General features: G+C 44.4%; 3 protein-coding genes across 3 annotated transcripts; 1 reads left to right on the forward strand and 2 right to left on the reverse strand.

Annotated features, from left to right (window-relative positions):
* The first annotated feature begins 615 nt into the window (after positions 1 to 615).
* ilf2 (interleukin enhancer binding factor 2) lies at positions 616 to 9,653 on the forward strand. Its single transcript, XM_079571127.1, has 14 exons — positions 616 to 748; positions 1,290 to 1,349; positions 2,530 to 2,572; positions 3,366 to 3,470; positions 3,555 to 3,632; positions 3,717 to 3,819; positions 3,979 to 4,044; positions 4,113 to 4,229; positions 4,299 to 4,377; positions 6,948 to 7,035; positions 7,229 to 7,290; positions 7,506 to 7,620; positions 7,686 to 7,776; positions 9,344 to 9,653. Exons 1-14 carry the CDS (start codon positions 744 to 746, stop codon positions 9,493 to 9,495), a joined length of 1,164 nt encoding a protein of 387 aa, XP_079427253.1. The 5' UTR covers positions 616 to 743; the 3' UTR covers positions 9,496 to 9,653.
* A 784-nt stretch (positions 9,654 to 10,437) lies between these two features.
* On the reverse strand, positions 10,438 to 17,339 carry pex11b (peroxisomal biogenesis factor 11 beta). Its single transcript, XM_079571148.1, has 4 exons — positions 17,125 to 17,339; positions 14,566 to 14,681; positions 14,098 to 14,299; positions 10,438 to 11,060 (listed from the first exon to the last, which is right to left on the reverse strand). Exons 1-4 carry the CDS (start codon positions 17,178 to 17,180, stop codon positions 10,724 to 10,726), a joined length of 711 nt encoding a protein of 236 aa, XP_079427274.1. The 5' UTR covers positions 17,181 to 17,339; the 3' UTR covers positions 10,438 to 10,723.
* Positions 17,340 to 19,176: 1,837 nt separating this feature from the next.
* On the reverse strand, positions 19,177 to 23,414 carry snapin (SNAP associated protein). Its single transcript, XM_079571490.1, has 4 exons — positions 23,253 to 23,414; positions 23,133 to 23,179; positions 21,760 to 21,878; positions 19,177 to 19,650 (listed from the first exon to the last, which is right to left on the reverse strand). Exons 1-4 carry the CDS (start codon positions 23,369 to 23,371, stop codon positions 19,543 to 19,545), a joined length of 393 nt encoding a protein of 130 aa, XP_079427616.1. The 5' UTR covers positions 23,372 to 23,414; the 3' UTR covers positions 19,177 to 19,542.
* Positions 23,415 to 27,733: the final 4,319 nt, after the last annotated feature.

The raw sequence follows: 27,733 nt of genomic DNA on the forward strand, positions 1-27,733 counted from the left end.
TTAGGCACTTTTTCATTTTGGCCCTCGGAGAAAAAAGGTTTGGGCACCCCTGCTCTAAATATTACATTCATGACCATTGGCAAAAGCACAATAGTGTTAGTCCACAAATATCACAGTTCGATATCCACAGAGGGTCATCCTATTGTCCAGGGGCGGACTGGGACTAAAAAACGGCCCTGGACTCTGACCAGCCCGGCCCAAGTTAGTTTAAACACACACGTCCACAAAGACATATTTTGACATCAATTTATAATAGGCCAAATTTTGATTGCGCAATTGCTGTGTCACCAATGAACAACAGAGCTGTTAAACAAATAGAATAGACATTTTCTTTTCTTTTTTCTTGCTGCTTCGCTGTAAAATTGCAAGGCCGGATAGTGGCACCCCCTTACAGGCTGATGGCCCTCAAGCCAGCAGCCCTTCTGTGCTCCTCCAGAATGGACCTATGGCCAGTCCGCCCCTGCTATTGTCATGACTTATGTTGTCACTGAGCGGTAAAAGTGCTTCAGATACCGTTTGAAACCTTATTTCCACATTTCCCCTGGGGTTCAGATCTAGATGTGGCCAGAGGAGGCGCTACAGCTCCACGCGCGGGCGGAGTCTATCCTCGACGGAAACTAGTAAGACCCATGCGGAAGTCCCGCCTCCGGCCCACAGTTCATCCTTTCATCCACACCGACACCGAGCCGCTGGTGCTGTTTCTCTCACTGTTCGGACATTAAACCTTCAAAACGTCGTACGCAATGAGGTAAAGCTGCCCCGTGCTCCGCCAGCCGCGATCCTGTGTGCGCGTGCACAGGACTGTGTTCAGGCTCACGTGAGGGTTTGATACTGCGGCTGTTTCCGAGCTAATGCTAATGCTAATGAATGAATTGTTCCCAGCCCTAATGGAAGTACAGCTACTGCAGGGGTCCCGAAGGATTAGCAGTGGGTTTTGACTCCCTTTCCTCTTGGACCTTTTATTTATACTTCAAAGGTGTCGCAGAGTATTTAGAAAAGAACAAAGTAAAACTGCTTTAGTAGAATGACGATGTGATGTAATGGTAAATAATGTAAAGATATCTCAAATCCATTCATTTTCCTGCAACATAGTATGCTAGTAGCTTTCATTGAGAATAACTGTCATCAGTGTCTTTTGTGTGTAGTAACTCCAGGTACTAGATTCTAAGTGTTTGAGTATCCCTAGGGGCCCCGTGCCTCTGTTTGGGAAACACATGTGTAGAGATACGCCTGGTGCCTGGGACAGAGTGGTGATGTTGTGGATGTCTAACGCTGATGTTTGTTTGCAGAGGCGACCGCGGCAGAGGCCGGGGAGGGCGCTTCGGGGCCCGGGGAGGACTGGTGCAGGGGTGAGTGAGGCCAGCAGATCACCAGAGCTCCACACACGACCACAGACACACTGACCTGTGCTCCTCAGTTTGCTCATCTTGGTGAACGAGGGCCATATTCTTAATACTTCAACAATATACCCACCACGAGCTGTTTATCAAATCATTTTCTAGTCGATGACCCCATATTTCACATGACAAAAGAAAGATATCATTTAACTTAACAATGAAGTGGAAGATGTGTGCCTTTATTGTTTTCGGCTATTATACTTTCATAGCTGCGAAAGAAATGGTATCACAACATCCACGCTTTGCTCTATGCTACTCATGATGAGGATACACGGAGGCACATCCGGGGGAAAATAGTGACATTACTAGATTTTTTAGTGCATGTTAACGCTTTGAAACCAGATCAGCCTCACTTCAGATCTCTGGTTATCAGGGCTGCGACTAAGGATTATTTGGTGATCGATTAATTTGCAGGTGATTTTTAAGATTAATCGATTAATTGCTTGGCCTTGAAAGGTGTATGAACATTGTATCCGAGCTTTTCCCACATGAAGCTTCAGTGTTGTGTTGATGGAGTAAACTTGAAAGTGAATGTTTGTAGGAGGCAAAAGTCACTACATCTAACTTTATCGAGGATAGGAACTGGGACTGAGGAAGTTTATCTCCAAACTAAAGGGGCTGGTCAAAAATTGTGAAAAACATTACAGTCCAAATTGCTCTTCTTCAGCAGGGGCCTCACCACCGCCCCTTTAAAGGCAGCAGGGAAGACCCCCGTCTGAAGAGAGCTATTCATCATGTGTAAAAGCTCGTCTCTGAAAGATGGTACAACGCAGAAACATTCTGTCTCGTTTCATCTCTAATCGGCTTATAATATTTAAAAATGACCACTAGGCTGAGGTACAGCTCTCTGAGTCCTCTGCTGTGTTCTACTGGGCTCTACTAAAGTTACAACGTGATTTGACACAGCGGCCGATCAACACCGTTAACATCAAGCCAATTATTATAACGTTCTATGTTCTATAAATGTACTCCTACTGGACATGGACTAAAAGTACCCACATTATTAACTGCAAATCTTCTGATATTGAAGTAGAATAAGAAACACATGGCCTGGGCTCTGACCGTTTCTGAAGGTAGTCCACAGTCTGAGAGAAGCTGTTTGTGAGTTACTAACTGCTGCTTTGTGTTTCAGGTACCGGCCGTTTGTCCCGCACATCCCGTTCGACTTCTATGTGGTGAGTAGCACATGTGTCCAACAGGTGTCCACAGTCTGGCATTACTGAACATTGTAGAAACAAAAGTAGAGTTTGAGAAGGGTTTGTTTGTTGCTTTTTAGGTTTAAAGGATCTGTATGATGCTATTTTAGCCATCCCAAAGTAAAGTTTAGGCATTTATTTGATATATTGTCCCTCTACCACTATGGAGTACTATTTTTTGTGAGAAATATAAGTATTTTCTGGGGGTATTTTGCAAACCCGGAAGACACTACGCTTCAATTAAGTTAACTCCTCCCCCTCTCTCCGAGCTAATCTGCCCATGCAACATTAGCAGTAAAAGAAATACACATTTTTTATTAGGAAACAGCATAACAACATGGTTAAGAGCTCCAAAAAGTTGATTTAGCCTGATCTAGGACCTTTAAAAGTTTGAAAATGATGGTAAAGCTATGAGCTATTGACCATTTTTGAGTCTGTATCAGTTGCTAATGCCATCTCACGTCCAACAAGCATCTCAAGCCTCACATTGGACCCAACAAGTATTTATTTTAGAAAAATGAGCAGAAAATTGTACAGTTTTTATTTGTTCCAATTCCAACTTTGCCTTAACCGAGCACATTTTTCTCCTGGCTTTACCCAAATCTAAAAGCTTCATCAACAACAACTAAAGCTAAAAGCATCAAAAACGTGATGACTACTTGGCAACAACGTGAGACAAAAGGATGAGTTTAAAGTGGGGGTTGAGAGGTTAAGAGTGAAACTGTGGTAATGCGACACGAGGCCAGCGCTGACCCGTGTTCTGTTGTTTCAGTGCGAGATGGCCTTCCCACGCGTGAAGCCGGCTGCAGACGAGACGGGCTTCAGTGAATGTCTGTTGAAGAGGAACCAGGACCTGAGCCCCACTCCGGCCGAGCAGGTCAGCACACCCCCCCCCCCCCCCCCCCCCCCCCCCCCCCAATCACTACAACATCAGAACACTCAGTCTTTCTCTTCCTCTCAGTCCTCCATCTTGTCTCTGGTCACCAAAATCAACAATGTCATCGATAACCTGATCGTGGCACCGGGCAACTTCGAAGTGGTGAGTGAGAACTAGTCACAAGTCGTCTGTGGTGAGGTCAAAGTGTGACGAAAACCTCGCTCTGTTTTTGGGGGTTTCTCTCAGCAAATCGAGGAAGTCCGTCAGGTGGGCTCCTACAAGAAGGGCACCATGACAACAGGACACAACGTGGCCGACCTGGTGGTGATTCTGAAGATCCTGCCTACACGTGAGTCACTTTGTACAATCATGTAACTTTTTTTTGTTGCGTTGTCACCGCATTTTTATTTCACATTTTCGTCACTTTTTTTCTTGTGTTGTTCTTGCTTTTGTGGCTCTTTTTTCCCTCATGGCTTTTTAATGATAATACCTGTGTGTGCTTGTGCAGTGGAGGCCGTGGCTGCTCTGGGGAACAAAGTGGTGGAGACCTTGCGTACCCAGGACCCCTCTGAAGGTACGTGTTTAAGCCCAGTGCTCACTCTGACGTGTTCCCTGCTCTGACGGACCTGACGCTTCTTCCAGTGCTGTCCATGCTGACCAACGAGACGGGCTTCGAGATCAGCTCCGCAGACGCCACCGTGAAGATTCTCATCACCACCGTCCCCCCCAACCTGCGCAAGCTGGACCCCGAGCTGCACCGTAAGCCCCCCCCCCCCTCTGCATTCTCCTGCGGCGCTCAGCCTCACACTGACCATGTCTGTGTTTCAGTGGACATCAAGGTGTTGCAGAGCGCCCTGGCCGCCATCCGCCACGCCCGCTGGTTTGAGGAGAACGCCTCCCAGTCAACGTAAGGACTGTTTACCATGTCATGTCTGCCATTTCCCCTTAACATCTGTATTTTAATGTCAACGTAAAAAACAGACAACGTTTATTTACAATATACATATCCACACGACGTATGGATTCCCCCGACCTGTAGCTGTAGGGGTAAAAGTCCACAGGAAAGTGCAGACAAAGTAACTTCAGGACCGTTTACAATAAAGTATACAAAACAAATAGGGCTGGGTACTGTCCAACGATACCCGTATGGTATTGGAAAAAGAACTTTAGTCACTACTGGTATCGAAAAAGTATCAAAAGGAGGTACCGAAAAAAACTTAAAAAATCATGTATTTTGAGATTCAGGTTTTGATGCTGTTGGTCCAGGGACAGGATTAAAGGAAGTGACTTTTCAGCCCAAATAAAGATTTTTCCCAATTTTTGTACACCATTTTTTTCTTATTTGGCCCCAATTTTCCCAGTTTATTTCCCTCGTTTTTGCTCATTTTTATTTACTAATATTTTCCCAATTTCCGCCGTTTTCTTCCACACATTATTGTTCTGTTTCCTGGTTCTAAATGACAAATATTTTAGCATAGGTATCGGGAATTCCTGCCTGATGTATTGAACAAGGAAAAGTGTGATTTTTTTTAAAGATATTTTCACTAATGAAACAAAAAATCCCTCGGAGCGAAACTTTTAATACATCACATAATAAAACCATGCATTTAAAGGGGGGGTATTATGCAAAATCGACTTTTTCAAGCTTTACATCATGTTATTAAGTCATTCCCTCATTAAAACCATGCCTGAAGTGTTGCCTTGGCACATTCACGTATTTTCGAGTAATCTGTAAAAATTCTGATGGCGGCCATTTTAGGGATAAAACGCCTGATTCCTTCAGGAAACGCCCTCGACCTCCAGGATACGCCTCCGACCTTTCGTCACCAGCCGCGTAACCAACCACTGCTCCTCAGCAGAACCCCCTCCCCGCAGTGTCTAGCCCTAAGACGTAAACAGAGTCATCATGGAGGATTAGCTTCATGTGTTGTGAAACGGAGCCACAGCAGACTTTTACAAAGACACACATCAGTGTTTCTGTTACCGAAACACCCAGGATTAAAACCGGTGACAAGAACACTTATTTCAGTGTCTGGTTCTGCGCTGGGCCTTGATGATGCACAGAGCCTCCGGAGAAAGCTAATGCTAAGCTAAACCTCGAGTCATCACGTGAAAACGAGAAATATGCACACATAAAGTCAATAAAACCACCACACACATAAAGAACCGTTTAACAATGATCACACACGGAGCCAGGCTTGTTGATTTGGAAGTTTATTGCTCACATTTCATCTACAATGGGTCATAGCCGAGTGGTTTTCTCCCGGAGCTAACAAGCTAGCCACGTCAAGCTAACGGGAAAATTCACTGAATACAAGCAGCATATTATGCATTGAAAACGTCACTAAAACAGGCAACTGCTTGAAGCAGCCTTTATGACGATCACACACTGAGCCGGGCTTGTTGATTTTGTAGTTTATTGCTCACATTTCATCTACAGTGAGTCGTAGCCGAGTGGTTTTCTCCCGGAGCTAAGGCACTATTAGCCGCGACAAGCTAACAACCTTCACCTTCACAACATTCATTGAAAACAGGCAGCATATTATGCACAAATAATGTCAATAAAGCAGCAACTACTTGAAGCAGCCTTTACGATTATCACACAATGAGCCTGGCTTTACACATTTGTGGTTTATTACAGACTTTTCATCAACAATGAGCTGTAGTCGATTATAACAAGCTAACGGGTAACCTCGAAAAACCATTGTCCACCTGCACAGATAATGTCCGTCTTTTGAATCGTATGGGCTCCTGCAGATCCTGGTGTCGTCCATGGGGGTATAGTTAGAGATCCATAGGGCAGATGCAAAGAGAGAGCCTCCAAACCGCAGTTATTTTTCAGGCAAGAGCCTCTTCCAACAATAAAAATTAAAATGCAACGATCATAGTTTCAATACTGTTGAGACAACGAGCGCAGTGTTGTGATGCCACAGACAGCGTGTGGAGGGGGCGTGTCGGATAGGGTCAGAGGTTCTTAAAGAGACAGAGGCCTATTTCAAGCCATTTGCTAACGCCATTTTGAAAGAGCAATTTTATACAAGGCAGTTATTCTAATTTACTGCATTGACAGACCAACAGAAGGTTTCGTCATCATTGTAGTGTGATATAGACTGGTGCTTTGTGGCTGAAAAAAGCATAATACCCCCTCTTTAAAGCTACCGCTATTCCATGTTTTCACTGAAATAATAGATCATTTTCAGAATCAGAACAGGTTCACAAACTGGGATTTTTTCTCGGCGCATTATAAAACATATAACACAGAATTTAGATAAACAACCTTATTATACTGTATATATAAAATTTATTATTTTCTACATACATTTTTCTAATATATACATTTATAGTAATATGAATAAAAAATTCCCATGCAGCAAAAGTTTCCGTTTCCTTACTGACCTGTGTCGTGCTTCGTCGCTCAAAGCTCCTCCTGGGTTGTGTGTTGTGTGTTGTGTGTGTGTAACGTGGGTGTCATCTCAGGGTGAAGGTGCTGATCCGCTTGCTGAAGGACCTGCGCCTGCGTTTCCCGGGCTTCGAGCCGCTCACCCCCTGGATCCTGGACCTGCTGGTATGTGCCTGTCTCTGATGTGTTTGTGCCAGGGTCAAATTGGGAAATATCTTTTAATAGAAAGTTGAAATGAAGTGCTGAAGTGAAACAAGGAGCAGTTTGTTCACGTCTAAACTTACAGTCCTATTGTGATCATTGATCTTGTGTGTGACATGTGTGTGGACCTGACTCTGCTCTGCTGCTTGTGTTGCAGGGACATTCTGCTGTGATGAACAACCCCTCCAGACAACCGCTGTCTCTGAATGTGGCCTACAGGTCAGTGCCATGGTCCAACATTATAGTTCTCTTACTGTGTGTGTGTGTCCCCGGGTCTCACTGTGTGCGTTTGTCACCGGGTCTCACTGTGTGTGTGTCCCCCGGGTCTCACTGTGTGTGTGTCCCCCGGGTCTCACTGTGTGTGTTCGTCCCCGGGTCTCACTGTGTGCGTGTGTCCCCGGGGCCTCTGTCCTGATGACGGTGCCTGTTTGCAGACGCTGCCTGCAGATGCTGGCTGCCGGCCTGTTCCTCCCTGGATCTGTGGGCATCACAGATCCATGTGAGAGCGGAAACTTCAGAGTCCACACAGTCATGACGCTGGAGCAGCAGGTGAGTGTCCTCTGAGTGGACAGACGTGTGTGTCCTCTGTGCTCTGACCTGTCCTCTCTGTGCAGGACACGGTGTGTTTCACGGCTCAGACACTGGTCCGAGTGCTGTCTCATGGAGGCTACAGGAAGATCCTGGGCTTGGAGGGAGACGCCAGCTGTAAGTGTCCTCTGTGTGTCCTCAGTGTGTCCTCAGTGTGTCCTCTGTGTGTCCTCTGTGTGTCCTCTGTGTGTCCTCTGTGTGTCCTCAGTGTGTCCTCAGTGTGTCCTCAGTGTGTCCTCTGTGTGTCCTCTGTGTGTCCTCTGTGTGTCCTCTGTGTGTCCTCTGTGTGTCCTCTGTGTGTCCTCGGTGTGTCCTCGGTGTGTCCTCGGTGTGTCCTCGGTGTGTCCTCGGTGTGTCCTCTGTGTGTCCTCTGTGTGTCCTCTGTGTGTCCTCGGTGTGTCCTCTGTGTGTCCTCGGTGTGTCCTCGGTGTGTCCTCGGTGTGTCCTCGGTGTGTCCTCGGTGTGTCCTCTGTGTGTCCTCGGTGTGTCCTCGGTGTGTCCTCGGTGTGTCCTCGGTGTGTCCTCGGTGTGTCCTCTGTGTGTCCTCGGTGTGTCCTCGGTGTGTCCTCGGTGTGTCCTCAGTGTGTCCCCTCTGTCCACATAGCCACAGTTTGAAGGGTTTAACTTCACATCTTAAAGACAATTTTTGTATGTGCAACCAGCAAGACATCTTTTTGTTATGACAGGCTGTGACCCAACAGCAGCAGTGTTAATTTAGTTTTAGTCTCAATTTTGGTCAAAGTTTTGCCAAATAATTTTTTTTTTTAGTCTAGTTTTAGTTGACTAAAATTGCATGTACATTCAGTCGACTAAATCTGAACTTTTCATTTATAATATTTATTATAATCACATTTAATCAAGGTCCTCTGGAGCATGAACAAAGCTCAGACCTGTTCCTTTAATATGACTGTCACTTCTTACTTCCTATTTAGTCATATTTTAGTCAGTTTTAGTCACATAGACAACTTTTAATGTAGTTGTCTATTTTTAGTCAGCAAAACAAATCAGACTTTTGGGGCGAGGGCGGCGTGATCAGAAGGTCATTGTGTCCTTGGGCAAGACACTTCACCCTACTTGCCTCGAGTGTCTGAATGAGAGACTGGTTCCTGATAAAGGTAGAAAAGCACTAAATAAGATGAGTCCATTTACCATTTGGCTAAAATTAAGACAAAATATTTGCGTCGACAAACACCGCCCACCAGAAGCTGTCTAGTATAAACCCGGCTCATTAGGACATACCTCAACTATTTACTGTCTGACTGAGGGCTTTCATTCAACCTTTAAAGTGGAGTCTGCTCTGACGGGATCAGGCCAAACAGATGAACTACTTGTCTGTGGTTCAGAATTAGCAAAATAACAATCTACACAGCCATACCACTGAATATGAAGTAAATGAACTAGTAAACCAGCTGAGCCTGTAGAGCAGACCATGTTCTGAAATGGTGGGATCCTTGTATTAGTTTAGCTCTGCAGATTATTACAACACATTATAGCCATTGGATATTTTGACAAACGGCACAGGATCAGAATAGAGATAAACAGTGCAGACTTTTATTAAGGACACTTGTCAGTGTAAAAATGCTTTTATTACAGGTTTCGGTGTTAGTAACAAAATAAAGTGACGGTTTTAAACAGTCTTTGCAGCTCTCAGGTCACTGAATGTTCCATGTTTTGTGCCGAGCAGATCTGGCCTCGGAGATGTCCACGTGGGACGGAGTCATCGTCACTCCGTCAGAGAAGGCCTACGAGAAGCCTCCGGAGAGGAAGGAGGAGGAAGAGGAGGCTCTGGAGGAGGGAGGGGAGGGGGACGACGAGAGCATGGAGACCCAGGAGTGAGGGACACACCGGGGGGACAGTCCAACTTCACTTTTCTTACTGTGCTTATTTCAATATGTTCTTTTTAATGTTAATGTTGTGGTTTGATTAAACATTTTTTAAGTTACTCTGCAGCTTGTCATTATGTGGTTTATGGTTTAATTTCTGAGAATGTTAAATAGAACCAAAAACGTATCCATATACCCCACATTAAACCTACAGGCTTTGTATAGAAGAGTTCAAGTCGTCGTTTGCATTTGATTTTTTAGTAAATCTTTCAGAACCACAAAGGCTTGGTCAAACACATTAGCAGGTTGGCTCGCACAGATTGAGTTCAACCTCATGATTAGCACCTCCTTGTTTCCTCTTGTTTAGTGTCTGCTACTCTAAACTCGACTCGTTACCTCACAGTCCATGGCCCTAAACCCTGGAGACTGAGCTCATCCCTCATAACTCGACAATAAGCAAATTGATTTGAATCCACAACACTTGGATTGTGTCCACATTGAAGAATCTGTTTTCCCCCTGCGCCTCACTCACCCCCCTCGTCACAGCAGGTTCTCCTGTCTGACTGGTCAAAGAGCAGCCTCTGTTCCTGCCACAGACCTTAGTATTTGATAGCGTTGAGAACTAGCCTAATAAGTGATCCCGCTCTGTAGTCCCGCTAAACCAGGGTTAACCCCAAAGTGACCTCGCTGACCTGGCCAGTGGCTCCGCTTCATTAGTTTGCCGTGCCCGTTTTTTGTCCTCGCCTGCTCAACAGAAGTTTAATACTTTTAAGGCACAAAGTCTGGGCATTTTACATTTCGGAAAATTTGTACACATTCAATCCAACTGGAATGACGGGAAATGTTGATATTCAAGACTAGGGCTGGACACCACATTGGACACAACGGGAAACTATCATATCCATCAAAACATCAAAACTTTGTACTTCTGACAAGAACATTTTTATTCAATACTTTTTAATGACTTTTAAAGCCTTCATTTTGGCATCAATAACTTTTAATGTCCTGCTGAAACCCTGCTCTAAATCTGTATTAAAGAGCCAGACTGCTCGTTACTACTCAACAATTACAGAGGACGACCTGAACACCTCCTGTACGACTGAGAGCCCACACAACCTCCTAAAGTTTGTTGGTTTCCACAGAGCATGCCTCTGTTCTTCATGACCTCATGGACTCTCAGTAGTTCTCTGTGGAGCTCTGCAAACAGGCACATGTTCCAGAGCCCCTGACCGCTGCGAGGGTCAGGGCTTGAGTTTGAGCCAGGGGTGGACGATGGTGAGGATGGACAGCACAGAGGAGGTCAGCCCGCAGGCTCCCACCCAGCCGGGCCCCGTGGAGTACAGCCCCAGGCGGTCCAGAGGGACAAACACGTCACAGCTGTTCTTCAGCAGGTCCAGCAGCAGAGGCGGGTTATGGTGAAGCACACTGAGCAGGAGCTGCAGCTGTGAGGCCACACCACTGGGGGCAGTGTCGGGCTCCTCCACCCGGCTCCCTCTGCTGCGAGCCTCGCACTCCATGAGCAGCCGCAGCTCGTACACATCACGGACCAGGTTCAGGATGAGAGCCAGGAGGTAGTACCTGGAACCCAAGCACAACTTACATTACATCATGACCCACATCGCATCCCACAAGACAGCCCACAACACGACCCACAACACGGCCCATATCGCGACCCGGGCCTCTGGCTCCACTATCACTAACCTGAAGGACCTCTGGCTCCACGATCACTAACCTGAAGGACCTCTGGCTCCACGATCACTAACCTGAAGGACCTCTGGCTCTACGATCACTGACCTGAAGGACCTCTGGCTCCACAATCACTAACCTGAAGGACCTCTGGCTCCACAATCACTAACCTGAAGGACCTCTGGCTCCACAATCACTAACCTGAAGGACCTCTGGCTCCACTATCACTAACCTGAAGGACCTCTGGCTCCACGATCACTAACCTGAAGGACCTCTGGCTCCACGATCACTAACCTGAAGGACCTCTGGCTCCACGATCACTAACCTGAAGGACCTCTGGCTCCACTATCACTGACCTGAAGGACCTCTGGCTCCACGATCACTAACCTGAAGGACCTCTGGCTCCACGATCACTGACCTGAAGGACCTCTGGCTCCACGATCACTAACCTGAAGGACCTCTGGCTCCACTATCACTGACCTGAAGGACCTCTGGCTCCACGATCACTAACCTGAAGGACCTCTGGCTCCACGATCACTGACCTGAAGGACCTCTGGCTCCACGATCACTAACCTGAAGGACCTCTGGCTCCACTATCACTGACCTGAAGGACCTCTGGCTCCACGATCACTGACCTGAAGGACCTCTGGCTCCACGATCACTAACCTGAAGGACCTCTGACTCCACGATCACTAACCTGAAGGACCTCTGGCTCCACGATCACTAACCTGAAGGACCTCTGGCTCCACTATCACTGACCTGAAGGACCTCTGGCTCCACGATCACTGACCTGAAGGACCTCTGGCTCCACGATCACTAACCTGAAGGACCTCTGACTCCACGATCACTGACCTGAAGGACCTCTGGCTCCACGATCACTAACCTGAAGGACCTCTGGCTCCACTATCACTAACCTGAAGGACCTCTGGCTCCACGATCACTAACCTGAAGGACCTCTGGCTCCACTATCACTAACCTGAAGGACCTCTGGCTCCACTATCACTAACCTGAAGGACCTCTGGCTCCACGATCACTAACCTGAAGGACCTCTGGCTCCACGATCACTAACCTGAAGGACCTCTGGCTCCACGATCACTAACCTGAAGGACCTCTGGCTCCACGATCACTAACCTGAAGGACCTCTGGCTCCACGATCACTAACCTGAAGGACCTCTGGCTCCACGATCACTAACCTGAAGGACCTCTGGCTCCACTATCACTAACCTGAAGGACCTCTGGCTCCACGATCACTGACCTGAAGGACCTCTGGCTCCACGATCACTGACCTGAAGGACCTCTGGCTCCACAATCACTAACCTGAAGGACCTCTGGCTCCACGATCACTAACCTGAAGGACCTCTGGCTCCACGATCACTAACCTGAAGGACCTCTGGCTCCACGATCACTAACCTGAAGGACCTCTGGCTCCACTATCACTAACCTGAAGGACCTCTGGCTCCACTATCACTAACCTGAAGGACCTCTGACTCCACGATCACTAACCTGAAGGACCTCTGGCTCCACGATCACTAACCTGAAGGACCTCTGGCTCCACTATCACTAACCTGAAGGACCTCTGGCTCCACGATCACTAACCTGAAGGACCTCTGACTCCACTATCACTAACCTGAAGGACCTCTGGCTCCACCATCACTAACCTGAAGGACCTCTGACTCCACTATCACTAACCTGAAGGACCTCTGGCTCCACGATCACTAACCTGAAGGACCTCTGGCTCCACTATCACTAACCTGAAGGACCTCTGGCTCCACGATCACTAACCTGAAGGACCTCTGGCTCCACTATCACTAACCTGAAGGACCTCTGGCTCCACGATCACTAACCTGAAGGACCTCTGGCTCCACTATCACTAACCTGAAGGACCTCTGACTCCACGATCACTAACCTGAAGGACCTCTGGCTCCACTATCACTAACCTGAAGGACCTCTGGCTCCACGATCACTAACCTGAAGGACCTCTGGCTCCACTATCACTAACCTGAAGGACCTCTGGCTCCACTATCACTAACCTGAAGGACCTCTGACTCCACGATCACTAACCTGAAGGACCTCTGGCTCCACGATCACTAACCTGAAGGACCTCTGGCTCCACTATCACTAACCTGAAGGACCTCTGGCTCCACGATCACTAACCTGAAGGACCTCTGGCTCCACTATCACTAACCTGAAGGACCTCTGGCTCCACTATCACTGACCTGAAGGACCTCTGGCTCCACGATCACTAACCTGAAGGACCTCTGGCTCCACTATCACTAACCTGAAGGACCTCTGGCTCCACTATCACTAACCTGAAGGACCTCTGGCTCCACTATCACTAACCTGAAGGCCCTCTGACTCCACTATCACTAACCTGAAGGACCTCTGGCTCCACAATCTCTAACCTGAAGGACCTCTGGCTCCACTATCACTAACCTGAAGGACCTCTGGCTCCACGATCACTAACCTGAAGGACCTCTGGCTCCACTATCACTGACCTGAAGGACCTCTGGCTCCACTATCACTAACCTGAAGGACCTCTGGCTCCACGATCACTAACCTGAAGGACCTCTGGCTCCACGATCTCTAACCTGAAGGACCTCTGGCTCCACGATCACTAACCTGAAGGACCTCTGGCTCCACGATCACTAACCTGAAGGACCTCTGGCTCCACGATCACTAACCTGAAGGACCTCTGGCTCCACGATCACTAACCTGAAGGACCTCTGGCTCCACTATCACTGACCTGAAGGACCTCTGGCTCCACGATCACTAACCTGAAGGACCTCTGGCTCCACGATCACTAACCTGAAGGACCTCTGGCTCCACGATCACTAACCTGAAGGACCTCTGACTCCACTATCACTAACCTGAAGGACCTCTGGCTCCACGATCACTAACCTGAAGGACCTCTGGCTCCACTATCACTAACCTGAAGGACCTCTGGCTCCACTTGCGCTGGTCCAGTGTGGGCAGCAGTCCCGTCTTGCCGGCCCACAGCAGGTTGTCGCAGGCGAAGTACATGGCCCTGTTGAGGTGGCTCAGGGTGAGGCAGAGGCGCAGCACGCCGTCCTTCAGGTGGATGCTCCTCTTGGCCGCCTCCAGGGCCTCGGCCGAGTTCCCCAGACGCAGCACTGCAGAGGACGGGGACTTTCACTACTGCTTTCATTACTTCAGTCAAAGTGCACATACTACTGGGCATGTTATTACTTGAGTGAACAAGCACTGAAGTATTTGCTGTAGAAAATACTATTCAAAGCAGAAAGTACAAATCTATAACCTCTGATTGGCTATTGGTTAGGCTTAGGGCTACTTGGATTAGCTTAGCTTGACTGTAGTCACCGCCTCCATAGCCAATCAGAGGCATGACTTCCCCTGCCATCCTGTGTGGTGTACTCACACTTCCTGGTCAGGCTCATGTGGGCCTCCAGCTGAGACACGGTGAGGCGCAGCTTCTCGGCGGAGCCAGCTCTGTGCAGGGAGTATCCCAGCAGAGTGCAGGCGTACTGGGCCGCCCTGCAACACACCACCACCATCAGGACAGAGCAAACATGTAAGCTTTGACCTTTTTACTAGGTAGCATTGATGTTCCAGGATTCTGTTTCAGTCGGAGCAGGTGCTGATACAACTCTACGGAGGAGAAACTGAAATTGAAAGAACATGTCCAAATGTTTTCCCTGATCATTATTAGTATTATTTGGCTGTGACTGGATTCACAAACCTGACACATTATTGTTATTCTATTCATGCTTTTCAATATTGTCTCCACGTTTGGACGCCTTTTTAAGTAAATAATTGGATCACAGTTCATATGAGCTGTAAGACAGGACTTTGAACTTCGGGACAGTTTTAGTTTCATGTGAATTGGCCTCAGGAAATACAGAGAAATTAAATTAAACTCAGACTAGAAATCTGCATTGTGGCAGTTACCATAATGACGAATATGGAATTTTCAGCTGCTCGGTCTCCATTTTAAACTATAGGCTCTTTACAATGTTGTAAAGTCATCTGAATGCAACATAGTGGCCTTCAAGTGGTGTTGATTATGACAGTTTTTAATGTGATGCATAATAATGTATTTATAATATAATGTAAATTAAGTCATCTATAATTTGATCACAGCTGACCCTTCTCACCCTGGACACGGACTATTCACTCCTCCCCCCTCAGGCAGGAGGCTACGGTCCATACAGACTCATACCTCCCGCCACTTGAACAGTTTTTTCCCTCCGCCGTCAGACTCATGAACAAAAACAAGTCCCAATAACTCAGTCACAGACTCATGGATGTGATGTGCTTTATCCACACTCATATTTGCTGCTAACACTCACTCACTTGTCAAATTGATGTTGTCATTATCATAGTTTACATGCAATCTTCTTACACATAGACTTATTGTTTATAGTCTTTATAGTTTATTTGTGTTTTATGTTTCATGTTGCACGATTGACCAAAAAAAAATCCTAGTTGTGAACCTGTTCATTACCATGGCAATAAAAGCAATTCTGATTCTGACTTCCATTCACTGTGTGGTGTGTTCCACTAGCTGCTACTTTGAACGGTTTTGATCAAAAGGAAGGTACTTTGGAGGTGCTCCCAAGGTACCAAGGCTTTGTCAAACATACCCAGGGGGTACTTGGAAATATTTCAGGTCTTAAAGGAATAGTTCACCGTTTTTACATACTGAGATACAGTGGGGAAAAAAAAGTATTTGGTCAGTTTCACATAGACATTCTATTGGATTTTGGCCAAATACTTTTTTTCCCCACTGTATGTTCGTCTTACCTGAGCTTAGATGAGTTGATACGACCAAAGGTGTTGTTAGCATTTGGCCTCTCCCAATGTATTCCTATAGCTCCAACGGGTTGAAGTTAGAAGCTGCCACGCTCTTCCACGGGCACAAAGACCAGTCAGGTACGTATCAACTCGTCTAAGCTCAGGTAAGAACATATCTCCGTGTGGAAGAACTGTGAACTATTCCTTTAAAATAAGGCGAAATCTATTTCAGTGTATTATTTTGTTTTAATGTCTTCTTAATCAAATAACTGTGTGAGTGTTTTTGTAATACAAAACACAACTAATCCAATAGAGTTTAGGGGTTAAGGTTTATACAGGCAGAAGAAAGGTGAATGTAATGCTTTTTAATCCCTTAACTCCCACCTGAACAGAGCACAATTTCTCCAGTTTGGATTTACCCCAGTCCAAAAGCTTCTGGAAAAAAGCTGGGAAAATAGCAACAAAACTGAGACGAAAACAATGATGGAAATGTGACAAAAAAGTGACGAAAACATTGACAAAAAAGTGACGAAAAATGTCACAAGAAATTGACAAAAATCGACGAAAAAATGACCAAAATATGACCAAAAAAATGACCAAAAAATGACCAAAAAATGACCAAAAAATGACCAAAAAAATGACCAAAATGTAGCAAAATGACAAAAATTTTATACAAATTGACAAAAAAAAAAAGTGACAAAATGCGACAGAAAAAAATGACAAAAATGTGATAAATATTTGACAAAAAAAAAAGACAAAAAATTTGACAAAAAAATTGACGGAAAAATGACAAAAAAAAGTTACAAAAATGAGTTGAATACCCAACAAAAAAATGATGGAAAAAAAATCTGATGATGTGAGGAAAAAGATCCTCTCGGTTCAGGCGGGAGTTAAGAGGTTAATGCCGAAATAATAAATACATTATCACAGACAAAAATCAGCACACACTTTCATAAAACAGAAGAAAGAGAATTGGACGAAACTGGAAACCTTAAGCAAATTTGGTCCATTTCAGTCAAAAGAGCAGCTGAAAATGTTTAAGACCGGGGGAACTTTCAATGAACTTAAAGGGTCATAGTTTTCCAGTAAGAGAATCCCCGCCCCGGTCAGAGCAGGTGGTTGTGCCCCGTGTGCGCCGCAGTACGAGCCGCAGTGAGACAGTTTGTTGTGGGAATGTTTGTACCTGAACACTCGTTCCTTGGCCTGGCTCTGCGCATTGAAACGAACCCACGACTCCATGTTTGTGTCTCTGAGCAGTGACCGCCTTTCATTCGCTACGAGCGGGTTTCAAGCATCCGCCGCCACAAGCGTCCGACCAGAGGAGAATGTCTGACCAGAACTGAAGCCGTCTTAATGCAAGCTGCGCTGACATGTTATCATCAGCTTCCACTTCCGCGATGTACCCGGAAGTAGACAGTTCGCACTAGAGTGGACCGTCATCAGGCTCCAGCAGGCGGCCATCTTGTGGTGACTTCCCGCCACAGACGCACAAAGAAATAAATATCGACACCACTTTTACGTTCCTTTTAATTAATAATACAGTGTAGAAGTTTGCAGAAAATATACATATTGTACACATAACACATTACCAGGAATAATAATAAACAAGGTGGGTGCCGGAACTAAAAATCCCATTCATTTTAACATTAACTTTTAGTTAAATGGAAAGCACCGACCATTACGTGGATATTTTACAAAAGAAAGAAAGAAAAAACTAGATACTAATGCTTTTATAACTTTTCAGTTTAAAATTTTAAGATACATTTCTAACTTCAAATGGTATGTTCAATGTCCATGAGTTACCGCATTGCTGATTGGCTGCTATCATGCTTTTAAACTCTTGACATTTTTCCCCCAAAAGTCCCTAAACTGTGTGAAGCGCTTTGGGTGACTTGTGTCATGTGAAAAGCGCTTCCGAACCTTCCGACAGCTCCAGACTCTCTTATGCTATCATGCCTTATGATAATACTTAAACAGGCATACAGTAAGGGTTCACACCACTGTTTTTTGTTGTTGCCTTGAACAGATCGACATAATGTTTGTTTGTTAATTTCATGCACTGGGTAATGGTTTGACAGTTAAAACAAATTATTTATTTGACAAATTTGAATTTAAACTGTTATGTCATTATTGAATGCTAAACAAACCAAACACAAACCCTTCTCCGAGCCTAACCCTAAAGCCTTTTCCTAACCTTCACCTTAATAGTTTCTCTATTTCCAAACTTAGACATTTTCCAACTCCTGGCTCTAACCTTCAACAGTTACATATTGTCCATGTCAAACACACACTAGAGACTCTGTTACAAATAGAGCTCCACAGTCCCGCCCCTTGCGGTCCTGTGGCTCCGGTCCGGAAGCAAAAAATCCCTGTCTACACGACCGTCGATTTTCCAAAATATATTAAGAGTTTAACGTCACCGCAAAAGCTAATCAGCAATGTAGCAATTCGTGACCATAAAATGTTTCCTTTCAATCCAAAAAGAAGACGTCGAAGAAAAGGCAAAGGTACAAGGCTGTGACATCATTCACTTCCTGACTATAGAAACTCCGTATCCCAAGAACCATTGCGACATCGCGCCCGCTGGTCAAGGCAACAAGGTTTTCAGCAAACACGGTGAGTTTCTTTTACTTTGCAGACAACAGTTCTATATTATTTCACTATTAAACAATCTGAATCAGGCTAATAGGAATACAAATGATCGGTGTTTTTTTTTTTTTGATCCATCTGACGTTTTTCTTACTATCAGTGTTAGATATGGATAAAACGTCAACTATCTGCGTTTATTATGTTTTAATACATTGTCTATAATATGTTGCCTAGATTACAATAAATAAACACGTGTGGGAACGTGAAGCTCCACCAATCAAAAGCCTCGTAGTAGATCATGGGACGACCGAGCATCCTGGGTAATGTAGTTCTAGGACGAAGGCTTGCAGTTAAACTGTAGTTTTTCGTAAACTAGATGGATCTCAGACGTGCTTTCTTCACCTGCATCTGACTTTGCGGTCCCTTTATAACCACAGAGCTGGATTCAGCCCAAGCTGACGGAGTTACGGAGTTAAAGACTTTATTCCAAATCAATACGGCCTCAAAGCAAGGGGAGTTTTACTTCCGGACCGGAGAGGAGGCGGGACTGTGGAGCTCTATAAGCTTCCATTCCTTTCCATTTTGACTGGGATTTTTACTTTCGGCACCAAGGGTGGAGCCTCCACTGTTACTTGACTTCATTACTTGAGCAGAATTTAAATTAAGAAAAGAGTTACCACAAAGTATTGATAAACGTGCAGAAAGACACCAGTGCATGTTCATAATCATTGCATCACATTGTTAGAAAAACACATGAAGCTGCTGCTCTGACACCCTTTCCACATCTGTTAGATATATTTGACTTTGTAAGTGTCTCCAGGCCCAAGTGGAATTCAAACCGGGACTAAACGGTCTGTATGGAAGTGTAGAGAGCACGCATGTGATGTCACAGCATAGCAACAGCACGACAACAGAAACCAGTGTGGCAGTTCAGCACATCCATATTTGAATTGACGTTTAGGGTTTGATTTAGAGTGAAAACAACATGTGCATACCCTCGTTACCAGGGCTCTCAGGGTAAACTGGGGGAGCGGGAGGCGAACACCCCTGATGCCTCCAACATGGTCTTTCTGCGCGCGGTTTCTTTGGCCACATTATGGTTGAGTCTCCGAAGTCGCTCCTGTGGGCACATGAAAGGTTAGCAGTGGTTCATTTTTTCAAGAAAAAAATAATAATAGTAAGGAGGGGGCGGAGTCATGTTTTGGGCCAGAATCATGGGGAGAGAGCTGGTCGGCCCCAGGAGGCTCCCTGAAGGTGTGAAAATAACCGTTCACACAATCACATAATGGTCTTATGTTACATGTAACTTGACCAATTTAGATGTTTTTGATTGAAACAGCTTAATTCCGAACAGTACATTTTAAGTTGTTTATTAGACATATTTTGGAGGGGAAAAAAACAAAAAAACCACCTCTGGCCCTCAAGATGATTTTGAGAAACATTATTACACAAATCAGAGAGTACTTTAAACACTATTAGAGTTAAATGGGAGAAACAGAGGTAGAAACACTGTCAATGCACCCAATGAGGTCATGTATTACCGACAACACTGGCACTCGATAGAAGTGCACTGGAAAAAGAATAATTGTTTTCAGGAATAAATGACATGAATCTACTTGAATCAAGAGATTCAATCTAATGTTTGAGTAGATTTGGTCTGGTCTAAGACGAGATAAAACCTCTGGTAGTAGTTATTCTCTTAATTCAGATAATGTTGTGTCATTTCACGTTAAAGCAGTACTAAGTAACGTGTTTACCTTAATAAATCCTTTTCGTAGTCCCTGTGGGGGTAATACAAGTGTTTATGGGATGATTGGAGGGTCTTTCATCTCCCCCTGGTGTCTCTGACCAGAAAACCATGTTTGCAACTTGACTGACACCGGTCCGGAGAAAGCAATACACACTAATGGAATCACGAAGAAGAAGCTAACATGCTAACGGGCAAAGCTAACTGCGGGCTAGCGTCACTTTAAACAGTATTTACAGCAAAGTTTGTGTGAAAAAAAATATTTCCTTTGGATTGGATGCACAGTAACCCTCTCTCCCTTCGCCTTTCTTGTCGGCGTAGCATTTACTCTCCAAGACAATTAATAAGTTAAAAAAAATCGTAACTTGCTACGACACCTGCAGTTGCGCTTATGGCCTCTAGGGGGAAGAGTTACTTAGTACTGCTTTAAAATCAATTATTTGTCTGATTCCAAGTGGGTTTTATTCTTGTTCCATTGGCGCTATAGCATTTGTATCTTGGGATCAGTTCAAACCGACTCAAATTCAACATAGAAGAACTTTTCTTCAAGCAATTTTAAGTCATTTATCTCATTTAAGATGGTCCTTTTTCCAGTGTTGTGCTTGACTTTGGGCTAATAATCAGTGGCTTCGGCCCTCGGTCTGTTTACAATAAAGAAAATCGTCCCTCCGCTAAGAAAACCTGCCTACCCCTGCTCTAGCAGTTAAAGACTTGAACATTTTATTGACTGCAGGGCTGGACTGGCCATCGGGAGAACCGGGAGTTTTCCCGGTGGGCCGACGTACTTTTGGGCCGGTTGGGCCAGTCAGATCGAGAGATAAGCCCCGTAATACTTTGCACCGGCCCACAATTAGCGCCAAAAGCTATTGGAATTTCTATCATTACATAGATGCAATTACACAATTCCTCCACCACAGCGACGTGACACATTTTATACCCTTCTGGTGGGGCTTTCTTGAGTTATGGTTCCCTGATAATCTCGCATAATGAGCAATGGGTCTCTGGAACATAACACTCATGCCCCTCACATTGCCAATATAAGATGAAATCGTCTATTGTAACCTCATTAACGCAACGCACATTTTAAGATTGTTAAGTAATTTTACAAAAGATTAAAGTGTTGAGTGCTATGAGGGTTTAACATGCAGCGATTGTCCTCGATTCGTAGTTCATACTGTTCTAGTTCAAGGGCTCATTGTTTTTCTCATCACGTCAACTATTGCTTTGAATATGACTGTTTTTGTTTTGTTTTGTTTTTTGAGGGCCAGTCTTGACCCACAAGCCTTGGGCCGATTTTTTCTGCCAGTCCAGCCCTGGTTGAATCTCATTTGAGCAGACAATTTAGAAAATCTAAGAATAATTTAATTTACATAATAATTGTTGACGAGAAGGATCCCATTCAAATAACAGCGGTTTAGAAACTTGAGACTGAAGAAGACACAACCCCCCTGAGCTCAGAGAAGATCGTGTGCATCATGTCACCTGGGCGTTCTGGAGGATGTTGTTCACCAGGACCACTCTCCGTCTGGCGTTGAGCAGCTTTTTCACGTATGGATCCAGGTCCAGAGCCACCTTCTGCTGCTCGTTTATTCTACACAGCTCTGCGGAGCACAGAGATACCACACACATGACCCAAACCCCCGCATGCTGCACATTTCTGATCACCCCAGGGTTCTCCAAGTACCTCAACATACAGCGGACTGGGACTGAAAAACAGCCCTGGACTCTGACCAGCCTGGCCCAAATGAGCGTAATTGTGACTTCCACAAATACATATTTTAACCTCTTAGCACCCGCCTTAACAATAACGAGTGCATTTTCCCCAGTTCGGCTTTTTATTATTTATTTTTCTGATCGGTATCATCAGCAAAAAGAACGGGAAAGGTGGTTGTAGAAACAGAAGCAAAATCATGAATGTAAATAATAAATAATAACGGTCCTAAAATTGAACCTTGTGGCACACCATACTCCACGGAATTTCTTTTAGATTCATGTTTTTTTTATACTGGGCTTTACCCAAATCTAAAAGACTGTAGAAAATAATGGACGTCTTATGCTCACTCCTCCCCGTTTACCAGAATGACCACGGCCGTGGGGCAATTCATGGCGGATTTACAGGCTCCCCCTACCCAGCTCTGACGAAGCATGTTCCTAAAAAGGACATACGGGCGGGATTTTCACCGTAGACTCGGCCCTTGCGTGACGTGTAGCTCGCGCTGCTCCAATGCTAACAGTCCGAGCCTCATTAAGTACGAGATTTCAAAAAATCATATTACGAAAACCAGCCTGGTTTCATATATTGTTATTAACCCAGCGTTATCTCAGGAGGAAGATCTAGCCTAGTCTAGCGTTGAAACAATTGAAACCAGGCTTTAAAGTAGTTTTTAACGTGTCTAAAGTCCAATGCTTTTCAATGGGGGCCTAGCGGCGATATGGAGGTACTGCAGCAACGGCGGAGCAATGGCGGCCCCCACGTTTGTGGTCAAAAAGCAGGGCAGCCAGCGGCCATTGTGTAACGCCTCATTTGAAAGCAAAGACCCACAAAAGTGACGGAAACTTTTCGTCACGTCGCCACATTTTTGTCATATTTTTGTTGTTTTTTGAGCTATTTTTTCTATCATTTTTTGTTGTGTTTTTCTCATGTTTTTGTTGACTTTTCATCCTCTTTTTCTCGCCATTTTGCTGCTTTTCTTTTTAGCTTTTAGATTTGGGTAAAGCTCGGTTGAGGCGGGACTGGTGGCCCTAGAGCCAGTGGCCCCTCTGTGCTCCTCCAGAATGGACATATGGTCAGTCCGCCCCTGTCAACATACAATCTGCACCCATTTAGGCAACTGAGCGACTGCAAGAGCGCGTACCTGTGGCCAGATTGTCGATGTGTTCTCGCAGGTCCACTTGGCTTTCCCTGCGCAGAGAGAAGGAAAGAGAGTAGAGCTCATAGTGATGGACTGTGTCATGCAGCTCTGTGCGTGTGTTACCTGACGGAGTGCACATGCAGGTCCAGCTGCTGAATGGCGGGTTTCAGGAGGTCGATCAAACCTTCCGCCAGAACATCTTTGTTGGTGGAGGAACTCTCCAAAAGCGCCGTTGAAGCCATCCTCTTGAGATCCTCCTCACCTCAGCTCGAAACTGGCTGAAAATAGCAGTCACGGGACCCGGAAGTGGTCAGAGCGTACAGATTGGACCATAGATATAATAGAAACGGTCTGGATTAGCTGCGCCTGTTGCTTGTATATATTTCTATGCTGTTGCTACACATCATGGTTGGATTAAAAGCACTTCCCAGACCTGAAAATAAAACATTGGTCAAATCAACCAAAATGTTAAACTGACGCCTCTATGTCAGATCATGTCTTTGCAGTTTTTATTTGTTTTATCCAACTTTGAATTCCTGGTGCAGATGTTGAAAACTCTGTGTCTGTGTCGAATTTAGTTTAAAAGATTTTTCTACCCAATTCTAAAAAGAATATAAAGGTCAATAATTTGCAGATTTAAAATGAAAATGAAAAATGTTCCCATAGGTACAGTATAATATTCAATTTAGTGTCATTGGTGTTATCAGCATCACTTAATGTATTTTTTATGTTGGTAAAGGATGTGAGGAAATATTTCTTTGGTCTGATGAGACCAAGTTAAGCTTCCTGCTGGGAAATGTAAAGACGGGTGTTTTTTGTCTACTAAGAGCAAAAGAAACTTTACAAAGTAACTTTTTACTGTGGGTCATTTGTATTTCCGGTTAGACTTTATTTTACATACCCTTGATGTATTGTACCAAATACAATTTTGTACAATGTAATCTGCTTTGGAACAGCAGATTACATTGTACAAATGTAATCTGTTGCCTGGCCTGCCAAACTGCATGCTTCTTCATAGATATTTCTTTTGAACAGAAAGGAGGAGTGTCTGACAGGCCAGGCAACACATTAAATGTGTATTAGTACTTTGGAGGTACATAAAAAATCATTTTTCAATAAGTTTGGGTTCTATCTTTAGTGTAACGTCAGACTAATGGCCTGATACTAATTTTTTTAATTTTTTTTTTAGTTTGTAAGCCTTGTTTGTCATAAAACATAAATATAAAATATCAAAAATCTAATTCTGAGGATAACTCAGACTATCTGGTCAGTTTCCAAGTGGAAATAGTCAAAATTTTGTATTAATGATTTTTTTTTTATATTTTCATACATTTGAATGAGAACAAATAGTTACACTCGTGGTCATGGAGTTCTATCCGGATTCTCTCCTCATTCAAATAAATGGTGAACACACTTATTATAAAATGTAAATGTTTTCTTTTACAATTGACATGCTGAGTTTTTACAAAAACATATCAGTTACAACATCAGGTCATGATGTTTGTACCGGACACTCTAAACATTCTGTCATTGAGTAAAAGCTTCAATATCAGCCACTGACTATTATACACAGTACAAAACGATCCAACAAGAACAGGTTTCATTTTCCCTTGGGTTTGACGACCGCACCGGGACACATGTTCACCAAGATGCAACACGCGTTCACAATCTTGTCGAGAAGCGTCATCTCCTCATTCTCACATGGGAGAAGTAATCGGATTGGTATTGTGGTGTGAAGCATTTTGAACTTGTTGCGCACACTTCCAACGACTCTCTCGACATGTGTCCTTAGGTGGGCAGTAGCTTTAATGTCCCTGGCATCAAGCAGACTGAGGCCTTTTGCAGACGAAGACATCTTTATCTCAGCGCACATCATTCCCGCTGCATTTTGGACATCGAAGCCCCCGCCGGCCAACACTACGTCCCCTGGCAGCAGTTTGTCAAGAAGGCCACATTTCTCTGTGATATCTTTGTTGGATGTGCGCCCGCCCCATCCCTTAGAAACAAACGATATGGAACCCCGGGGTGTGATCCCAATGAGGTATTTCATAGTGTGTGTGCCCTTGAACTGAGAGTATGTTTGAGCACCCGCTTTTAAATGTGATGGTCTTTCAGTATGGATCTCAAAACAGTCAACGATAATGGCCACGTGTTTCCCAAAGGTTTCGGCAAACTCGTGTAGCATTGTGGCTTGTAGCCCGCGTCTCTCCGGCCAGTGCACCAGCGGCCCGAAGCGAGCACGTAAAACGTCGATGGTGTCGGAAAAGGCAGAAGACAGGGCTTCGTGGGATACGTTGAAGAGGTGACAAAGATGCTGGACGGGAAGATCGAGTCGCAATCGCATGAGCGTGAGGAAAAGCACTTGGAACGGGGACAGTTTCTCAGCAGCTGGCAAGAAAGATTTCACGTTGCTGAACAAGGAAAGTAAAATGGCAAAACAGGGGAGTCCAGTGTAATATTGGACTTTTTCAGAGTCGTCTTTTAAAAAATCTTGATTCAGTTCTCGTTTGTTCAACTCTGACCGTAGCTCTCGGTTCTCCTCTAAAAAACGTTTTATTTCTGCTCTGCTCCGTTTGCAGAACTCGCAGTCCAACTTCTGTCTTTTAGCTTCTGGGTCTCTTTCTGTCTGATCTCCATTCTCTACATTTGCATGCTCTACCACAGGTTCATCTTGTCCAACAAACCCCTTGTCCACAGCTTCCATCTCTTGTTGAGTGTAGTGTTGGTCTTCTCCTGTGACGATCATCTCCAATTCTTCATCTCCAACATCTGCTGGAGCCACACTTCTATTTTCTGTTGCTCCATTCTGAAAGTCTGTGCAAATAGATAAATAACAAACAAAAAAAATGTGATAAATTGCCACAGAAATGCAAAATGATACAATTTTAAAGTTTTCAAAAGAGGTTTTTGTTTCTTCGCTTTCAGTAGCCGAAATTGATGTACAATCAAATAACGGGGGGAAAACAGTGGCAAAGCCAAAGCCAAGGCAGTGTTATGTTCAAAGAGAGCTGTATCCGCAGGCACTTAAAAACTCATATTACCAGTCATGGCAGAGTTGGGACAAAGGGCCAAGAGACGACTGTGTAAATATTTGACAGTCATTTGACAATTACAAGTATCAACATATCGGACCTTTACTTGTTCTGTCACTTCCCACCGCCACTGCACTAGCCATGCCTAGCAGCGGTTCACCACAAGTACAATCAAAAGTACACAGATACAAAGGAGATATCTGAGGGTGATGATTGGATTGAAGGTCCTGTTGTGTTGGTGTTTTGATGTTGTGTTTACCTCCAACTTCAGCTCTTTGGTGCATTCTCCATGATCCATGACGGTCTGACTGTGAAGCAGGAACTTTGGAGTGTCCCATCAGTAATGTTGGAGCCCAATCAGGATCAGTTTCATTCATTTCATACGCAGGTTTACCTGAAATCATGTCAAATCATTAGTATCTTCATGATAAAAAAGCTCTTAAATCAAATCTAATAAAATGTATTGATATAGCACATTTAAAACAATTGTTGTTGACCAAAGTGCTTCACAAAAAGGTCTACCACTCACTTAAAGTCGGTCATCAGAAAATGCAAGCCACAGCTGTGCATGGCGTGGCTAATCTTCTGCTAAAATATCGAAACAAATGATACCTTTTCCCTGATGTCAAACTGGCACTCTTGGTGTTGGGTCAGTCCATCTCAGATCACCCAAAAAAAATAGCATTTTTAAACCCCACCCTCTCCAATTTTTGTGAAATTTGTTATATATGTAATCCATGGCCAGAAAAGCCAGAATTTCACATTTTAAACTAATCGGACCAACGGTTTTTGAGATATCGCATTTTCATTTTTTAACTTTTTCGCGAAAAAGGCTGTGGTCGCCTACTTTCAAATTGCTGTAACTCAGCAACCACTGGTCCGATTTTCAAAAAACAGGTATGTCTGTAAAGAGGAGACCACGAGGAATCTAAATGTGACATTTGTTTGTGTATTTTGTTATTTCTTAGGTGGATTACCTTTGTACTTATATTTTGACCTTGAAATTGACCCTGTGGGACATGCCCAAACTCTCCGACGCCATAGGAAAAATGTAGCCCTATGTGTCAACTACAACATATAAAAAACTGGAGGGGTTTTCTTTTTCATTTTCATGCAATACCAGGTAGAAGTTGACATACCCACTCCTCCAGACATCCATTCACAGTCCGTTCAGAACAATTCCATTAATTTATATACACAGTGCCCAGTGATTGATTTATTCCAAGATATAATGTCAATCACAATCAAATAGTCAATGAAAATTTCACAGCTGTCTCAGCCTCCTGGTCACTTTTTCTGATTGCCCTTATGCCCTTTTTCGCGAAAAAGTAAACAATTTAGAATGCAATATCTTGAAAACCGTTGGTCCGATTAGTTAAAAATAAAAGTGTTGGCTTTTCTGGCCATGGATTACATATATAACAAATTTCACAAAAATTGGAGAGGGTGGGGTTTAACTCATCGGGTGAACTGAGATGGACTGACCCTGTTACACTGAGCCTACATTTGTGAGATTGCATTTTTAATTATTATCATTGTATCAAACCGACCTAAAATTGAAAAAAAAAAAAA

Source organism: Gobius niger (genome assembly GCF_951799975.1).
Source record: "Gobius niger genome assembly, chromosome: 14".
Lineage (NCBI taxonomy): Eukaryota > Metazoa > Chordata > Actinopteri > Gobiiformes > Gobiidae > Gobius > Gobius niger.

Bases quoted from the DNA above. Each gene is read 5' to 3' on its own strand.
- pex11b (XM_079571148.1), bottom strand. From the start codon at position 17,180: ATGGAGTCGTGGGTTCGTTTCAATGCGCAGAGCCAGGCCAAGGAACGA. The intron at 14,682-17,124 runs GTACAAACATTC...GGTGTGTTGCAG, and splicing joins GCCAAGGAACGAGTGTTCAG to GGCGGCCCAGTACGCCTGCA. The intron at 14,300-14,565 runs GTGAGTACACCA...CGTCCTCTGCAG, and splicing joins CATGAGCCTGACCAGGAAGT to TGCTGCGTCTGGGGAACTCG.
- ilf2 (XM_079571127.1), top strand. The intron at 1,350-2,529 runs GTGAGTGAGGCC...TTTGTGTTTCAG, and splicing joins CGGGGAGGACTGGTGCAGGG to GTACCGGCCGTTTGTCCCGC. The intron at 3,471-3,554 runs GTCAGCACACCC...TCTTCCTCTCAG, and splicing joins GCCCCACTCCGGCCGAGCAG to TCCTCCATCTTGTCTCTGGT.
- snapin (XM_079571490.1), bottom strand. From the start codon at position 23,371: ATGGCTTCAACGGCGCTTTTGGAGAGTTCCTCCACCAACAAAGATGTT. The intron at 23,180-23,252 runs GTAACACACGCA...CTCTCTGCGCAG, and splicing joins CTGCATGTGCACTCCGTCAG to GGAAAGCCAAGTGGACCTGC. The intron at 21,879-23,132 runs GTACGCGCTCTT...TGTGCTCCGCAG, and splicing joins CATCGACAATCTGGCCACAG to AGCTGTGTAGAATAAACGAG.